General features: G+C 38.7%; 1 protein-coding gene across 1 annotated transcript; it reads left to right on the top strand.

Annotated features, from left to right (window-relative positions):
- Positions 1-1,872: 1,872 nt before the first annotated feature.
- LOC131279166 (survival motor neuron protein) lies at positions 1,873-3,024 on the top strand. Its single transcript, XM_058300477.2, has one exon. It carries the CDS (start codon positions 1,896-1,898, stop codon positions 2,766-2,768), a length of 873 nt encoding a protein of 290 aa, XP_058156460.1. The 5' UTR covers positions 1,873-1,895; the 3' UTR covers positions 2,769-3,024.
- The last annotated feature ends 4,786 nt before the right edge of the window (positions 3,025-7,810 follow it).

The raw sequence follows: 7,810 nt of genomic DNA, 5'->3' as shown, positions 1-7,810 counted from the left end.
ATATTTTAAAAAAGGGTAAATCTATCAAGAAGAAAGAATCATGTATGCACCTAACCAGGGAGACTCAAATTACGTGAGGTAGGACAACCAGGAAGACGGTAGCAGAGTAAGGAACTCCTAGAGTCAGCTTATGCTACAGGGCAGTTAGTAAACACCAGAGCTACCTGGAGCTAGCTGAAGCACATGTTTGGGAGCTCCAGGAGGCCAGAAAAACATCCTGCAACATTGTTGAAGGAATGGAAGGAAGAGACTGCCCATCTGTGGAGAAGACTGATAACTAGAGTGCTCCATGTTCCAAAGGCCACTGCCCATCCTCCACTGGAGGCACAAGCCACATCTGGTGTGGTTCTGCAGTTGGAATTGAAAGGTCCACTTCCCAAAAACGGGGGAGGAAGAGATGGTTGGACACCAATTTCAGCTACTGATCAGTAACATCAGCAGTCTAAAGTATAATCCTGAGAAGAGGTTAAGTTTGAGCCTGTCCAAGCCAGAAAGAGGCTGGTAGCCTCCATCTTAACTCTACGCCTGGCACAAGGAGAAGCGGGGCAGACTGAAAATCACAGTGCTAGTGGGGACTGCCTTCTTTCCATCAAGGTCAGATTGCTGCTCTAGCCTAAACCCCAGCCCCACCTCCAGCAGGGAGGAAGCTGTGGGGACTTACACCAGCCTCTGTGGGAAACTACCAGCCAAGCCATGGAGATCAGTGATTATGCCTTCTCTGGTGGTACAAGCTGCCCTAGGAGCTATTCTATGGCTGAAATTGGAAGCTCCATTTCCCAAAAATAAGGGAGAAGTAGACAGTTGGCTGCCAAATTTGGCTACTGATTGGTAGACCTATCTGGTTAAGATATATCCCTGGGAACAGCTGGGATGTGAATCTGCCCAAGTCAGAAAGAGGCTAGTGGTCGCCATTTTGACCTGAGGGGAAACCAGAACTGAAAAGCACAGTAATGGTAGGAACCAGTTTCTCTCACCCAGATTGGCCTATGGCCCTACACTAGGCTTCAGTCCAACTTCTGGCAGGGAGGAGAGTGGTGGACCCTGCACCAGCCTATCCAGGTAACTGCAGGTATATTTGGCTGGTACAGACTGAAAATCAGAAGCCTACCAGGGCAACTGCGGTCATCTTGTACTTGCACTGCATAGATTGCTGCCCATATCTGCAGCTCTATCCCTGCCCCACGTAGGGGAGAAAGGGGTGTGAAGCTTCATCAGTCTCTCTGGGCAACTACAGTCTAGCCCTGCACAACTTGGATTATTCCACGTAGCTGTGACTCTGCCCCTACCCCTGGCAAAGGAAAAAGTTGAGAGAAGCTTCACTGGTCCCTGGCACAAGGAGGGCAACTTGAGCCTCCACAGCTTATAGCACCAATTACAACCTTGGCTCCTACTGCACAACCAGCAAGGGAGAAAGGGCAGGAAGCCCTAAACTAAAGAGAAAACTGCACCAAGAATAAATACTTTAGTAATCCAGATGCCAAGACACCAATAAAAAATTAAAATCCATACCAAGAAACAGGAAGATACCCAATTACAGGAACAAGATAAGCCTCTGGATGACATAAAGGAGTTGAGAAAACTAATCATAGGTATTCAAACAAATCTCCTTAATAAATTCAATGAGATGACTAAAGAGACTAAGGATATTAAGAAGACACTGGATGAGCACAAAGAAGAATTTGAAAGCATACATAGAAAAATAGCAGATCTTATGGGAATAAAAGGTGCAAAAATGAAATTTAAAAAACATTGGAATCATATAATAGCAGATTTGAGGAGGCAGAAGAAAGGATTAATGAGCTTGAAAAAATGGCCTCTGAAAGTATATATACAAAGGAACAGATGAAGTAAAGAATGGAAAAATTGCCCGCCGTGCATCTGGCAACTAGCTCACCATGGCGATGGATGGCGGCGGCGGCGGCGGCGTCTCTGGGCAGGAGGAGTCGGTGCTGTTCCGGCGGGGCACAGGGCAGAGTGATGATTCTGACATTTGGGATGATACAGCATTGATAAAAGCCTATGATAAAGCTGTGGCTTCATTTAAGCATGCTCTGAAGAACGGTGACATTTCTGAAGTTTCAAACAAGCCAAAAGGCACACCTAAAAGAAAACCTGTTAAGAAGAATAAAAGCCAAAAAAAGAACATCACAACTCCATTGAAACAGTGGAAAGTTGGTGACAAATGTTCTGCCATTTGGTCAGAAGATGGCTGCATTTACCCAGCTACCATTGCTTCAATTGATTTTAAGAGAGATACCTGCGTCGTGGTTTACACTGGGTATGGAAATAGAGAGGAGCAAAATCTGTCAGATTTACTTTTCCCAACCTTTGAAGGAGTGAATAATGTAGAACAAAATGCTCAGGAGAATGAAAATGAGAGTCAACTTTCAACGGATGAAAGTGAGAATTCCTCCAAGTCTCCTGGAAATAAACCAAATAACATAAAGTCAAAAGCTACTACATGGAACTCTTTTCTGCCTCCACCACCCCCCATGCCAGGATCTGGACTGGGACCCGGAAAGTCAGGCCTAAAATTCAATGGCCCGCCCCCTCCACCTCCACCCCCCTTCCTGTCATGCTGGCTGCCTCCACTTCCTTCTGGACCACCAATACTTCCCCCTCCACCTCCCATATGTCCAGATTCTTTTGATGATGCTGATGCTTTGGGAAGCATGTTAATCTCTTGGTACATGAGTGGCTATCATACTGGCTATTACCTGGGCTTCAAACAAAATCAAAAAGAAGGAAGATGCTCGCATTTAAATTAGGAGTAAGTCTGCCATCACGTACAAATGAATCCCACTTTTATACATATTTTGTGCTTTTCAGCAAACAAATGTTTAAAATTGAAATGTTAAAGTTAATAACAATTTTAAAAACATTTTGATGCCAAAACTATTAGATAAAGGGTGATCCCCATCCCCACTGGATTTTCCTCATGGTGCCGAAGTATCATCCCACCACATATTTGCTGATTGGTTGTGTGGCAAAAACATATCTTTACAATAAAGAGATCCCTAGAATCAAAAAAAAAAAAAAAAAAAAAAAAAGAATGGAAAAATTGAACAAGGTCTCAGGGGACTAAATGACAGCAAAAGAAGTGCAAACATATGTGTCATGGGTGTCCCAGAATGAGAAGAGAATGGAAAGGGGTAGAAGGAATATTTGAAGAAATAATGGTAAAAAAATTTCCCAACCCTACTGAAGGACAGAGAGATATCCATATCCAAGAAGCACAACATACTTCCATCTGAAAAAAATCCAAATAGACCAACTCTGAGACACATGCTCATATGAATATCAAATGCCAAAGACAAAGAGAGAATTCTGAGAACAGCAAGAGAAAAAAAAATGCATAACATATAAGAGATACAAAATAAGATTAAGTGCTGATTTCTCATCAGAAACCATGGAGGCAAGATGACAGTGGTCTGATATATTTAAGATACTATGAGAAAAAAAATTAATTAAAAAAAAAAAGATACTATGAGAGAAAATCTTCCAGCCAAGACTCTTATAGCCAGCAAGACTGTCTTTCAAAAGTGAGGGAAAGATTAGGATATTCACAGATAAACAGAAACTGAGAGAATTTCTAAGCAAGAGACCAGATTTTCAGGAATACCAAAGGGTATGCAAGAGCCTGAAAAGAAAAGAGAGGAGAGAGAAGCCTGGAAGAGAGTCTAGAAATGAAGATTATACCAATAAAAGTAACTAAAATTGGCAAAAGAGTGGTAAAAATAAAATATGACAGATAAAACTCAAATAGGAATAAACTTAAACAGTGATATAAAGCACTTGGATTCAGAAAACTGCAGCTCAATGTTAAAAAGAAATCAAAAAAGGCCTAAATAACTAAAGAATATTCCATGCTCATGGATTGAAAGACTAAATATCATTCAGATGTCAATTCTACTCAAATTGATAGACAGATTCAATGCAGTCCTAATAAAAATTCCACCAGCATTAAAAAATAAACTGAAAACATAATCATAAAATTTATTGGGAAAGGTAAGGGGTCCTGAATAGTCAGAAACATCATAAAAAGGAAAGGAAAACCCTCATCTCCAGACTTTAAATCATATTACCTAACTATAGTGGTAAAATAAGCATGGTACTGGCATATAAACAGACACATAGGCCAATGGAACAAAATTTATGGTTCAGAAACAGACCCTCACATGTATGGCCAAGTGATTTTTGACTAGCCTGTCAAACTCACACAGCTCAGGCTGAACATTCAATTCAACAAATGGTGCTGAAAGATTTGGATATCCATAGCCAAAAGAAGGAAAGAGGTCCCCTATCTTACACCTTACCCAAAAACTAACTCAAAATGGATCAAAAACCTAAAAATAAAAGCAAGAACCATAAAATTTCTAGAAGAAATAGTAGGAAAATATCTTCAAGACCTGGGGGTAGGTGGTGGATTCTTAAAGGAAATAAGAGAAGGGCTGAGTGGACCACCGATGTTTAATGAATGTAGAAGTTTTAATTAGCTTTACTGTAAAAGTGTGGAAATGTATAGAGTGGATGGTAACACACAGTGAGTAACAGCTAGTTTATAAATGGCGATGTGATTGAAAATGGTAGTCTAGTTATGTAAATGCCAATTGACAGAATGCTAGAGAATAATATAGGAACTGGATAGCACACTAAACCAATAGGTGGATGAGGGTTGTGGTTGATGGTACAGATGCAAGAGCATCCTTTGTTAGCGAGAGCAGATGTATATCACTACTGCAGAGTGTTGGGAATGTGGAAAAGCATGGGAAAAATACAGCTGGAGTGACCTATGGACTGTGGTTAGCAATAATAATATAATATTCTTGCATCTATGCAAAAGATGTACTGTGTTGATACTGAGGCTGTATGGAAAATATCAGCTAAATATGCACTATGGACATGATAACAATCAGATGATATTATCTTATCTGTAGCAAACAACACACCACATTGTGGTGTGTTGATGGAGGGGTATTGTTTGGGAATTCTGTACATGTGCATGATTGCTTTATAAAGTTTACAAATTCTGTCATAAAAAATATATTTAAAAAATAATAGGGTGAGTTGGGGGAAACTCACACCAATTGTACAATAGGGACTAAGATTAGCAGTAAGATTTTGACAATATTCTTTCATAATTTGTAACAAACATCTCATGACAATGCAAGGTGTTGGTGGACGGTTGATGTATGGGACCCTTGTATGATGTTTGCATGTTTGATTTGTAAGTTCACAACTTTTACTATACACTTAATTTATGTATCGTAAATTTTATTTATGTATGTTCATATATAAATGATACAAAGATTATAATAATAGGGTTGGTTATGGGAAAAATACTTTGGTTAGTAGAAATATTTTGACAATACTCTTTAATAGTTAAAAAGGTTTAACAACAATGCAAGTTACTAGTGGCAGGATGAGTTATGAGAGTCCTGTATAATGTTATGTATGTTTGTTTTGTAAGTTCACAACTACTATTATAAACTTATTGTTTATGTATGTTTATGTATGAGTGATGTACCTCAATAAATTAATTTAAAAAATAATTCATGAGGCAAACATTGAAAAAATAAAGTGGAGAAATAAATGCCCCTACGACTATAGTGGAGGACTTTAGTACACCATTTTCAGCATTAGAGAGAATACCATGACAGAGAATCAATAAAGAAACAAAGACCTTAAATAATATATTAGAGCATACAGACCTGAAGACATATAGAAAATTACACCCAAATACAGGGGGATATACCTGCATCTAAAGTGCACATGGAACATTCTCCAGGCGAGACCACATGCCAAACCACAGAACAACTCTTAATGAATTCAGAAAGACTGGAATTATACAAGGTAATTTCTCTTAATACAATGGAATGAAGCTGTAAAACAGTAAGGGACAGAGAAGCAGATTAGGAACAAAGATATGGAAGTTAAACAACACACTCTTATACAATCAGTAGGTCAAGGAGGAAATTGCAAAAGAAATCAGTAACTACCTTGAAACAAATGAAAATGACAACACAACCTATCAAAACCTATGGATACAGCAAAAGCTGAAATTCATATCCATACATGCCTATAATACAATAAAAAAGAAGAAAGAGCTAAAATCAAAGACCTAGCTGCACACCTGGAGGAATTAGGAAAAGAACAACAAACTAACCTTAAAGCAAGTAGAAAGAAGGAAATAACAAAGATTAGAGCAGAACTAAATGAAATTGAAAATAACAAAGCATTATAAAAAATAAACAAAAGCAAGTGCTGTTTCTTTGAGAAGATTAATAAAATTGACAAACACTTAGCTAGACTAACAAAGATTTTTTAAAAATCAGAGAAGATGCAAATACATAAAATAAAAAACTAGGAAGGGGATATCACCTGTGACCACACAGAAATAAAGAGTATCATAAGAGGATACTTTGAAAAATTGTACACAAATAAGATAGATAATTTAGAGGAGGTATTAGTCAAAAAGGTGCTCATGGAAAATACCAGAAATCTGTTGACTTTTATGAAGGGTATTTATTTGGGGTAGAAGCTTACAGTTACCAGGCCATAAAGCATAAGTTACTTCCCTCACCAAAGTCTGTTGTCACATGTTGGAGCAAGATGGCTGCTCCATCTGCAAAGAGTTCAGGCTTCCTGGATTCCTTTCTTCCTGGGGCTTGTTTCTCTCTGGGCTCAGCTGCCCTGCTCTCTCCACAAGGACAGCTGTAGACTTTCAGGGCTCTGTCTTTCTCCCCAGGGCTTGATTCTTTCCAGGCTTAGCTCCTCTGCTCCTCTATGTGCTTAATTCCTAGACTCCAGCTCAAAACTCCAGCATCAAAACTCCAACCTCCCCTCTCTGTAGTACAGTTTCTCAATGTCCTACTGATATAGCCAAATCAAAACCTTAATCATTATTTAACCAATTAAAGTGAAACTCTGAATCCAATACACTCTATATGTCCAGAGGAAAAGACCACTTTACAAACATAATGCAATATTTCTTTTTGGAATTCATCAATAATATCAAACTGCTATACCATATATCTGAGAGGGGCTTAATATCCAGCATATATAAAGAAATCCTACACCTCAAAAGTAAAAAGACAAAGAAACCATTTAAAAAATGGGCAAGTGATTTGAATAGACACTTCTCCAAAGAAGAAATACAAATGACTAAAAAGCACATGAAAAGATGCTTAGCATCACTAGCTATTAGAGAAATGCAAATCAAAACTACAATGATATATCATCTTACACTCATTAGACTTGTGGCTATTAAAAAAACAGAGGACTACAGGTATTGAAGAGGATGTGGAAGAATGGGAACACTTATCCACTGCCAATAGGAATGCAGAATGGTACAACCATTGTGAAGTTCAGTCAGGTGGTCCCTCAGGAAGCTAACTATAGAACTGCCATATGATCTAACAATCCCACTACTGGGTATGTACCCAGAAGAATTGAAAGCAGGGACACGAACAGATATATGCACACCAATGGTCATAGCAGCAATATTCACTATTGCCAAAAGCTGGAAAAAACACAAATGTCCATCAACAGATGAATGGATAAGCAATATCTGGTATATATATACAGTGGAAAATTATTTGGCTGCAAGAAGGAATGCAGTATTAATATATGGGATAACAAGGATGAACCTTGAAGACCTTATGTTGAGTGAAGCAAGCCAGGCATTAAAGGACAAATATTACATGACTTCACTGATACGAATTAAGCAAAGTGAGCAGACTCACAGAGCTAGGGTCTGGAAGATCCAAACTCAACATATAAATGCATTACCTCCTCTCCCCCTCCCCCT

The sequence above is a fragment of the Dasypus novemcinctus genome, chromosome 7 (assembly GCF_030445035.2).
Source record: "Dasypus novemcinctus isolate mDasNov1 chromosome 7, mDasNov1.1.hap2, whole genome shotgun sequence".
NCBI classification, from domain to species: domain Eukaryota; kingdom Metazoa; phylum Chordata; class Mammalia; order Cingulata; family Dasypodidae; genus Dasypus; species Dasypus novemcinctus.
Note: the sequence above shows the minus strand (reverse complement) of the source record. Positions and strands in the feature narration are given on the sequence as shown.

Excerpts from the sequence above, each read along its gene's own strand:
- LOC131279166 (XM_058300477.2), top strand. The coding sequence starts at position 1,896 with ATGGCGATGGATGGCGGCGGCGGCGGCGGCGTCTCTGGGCAGGAGGAG.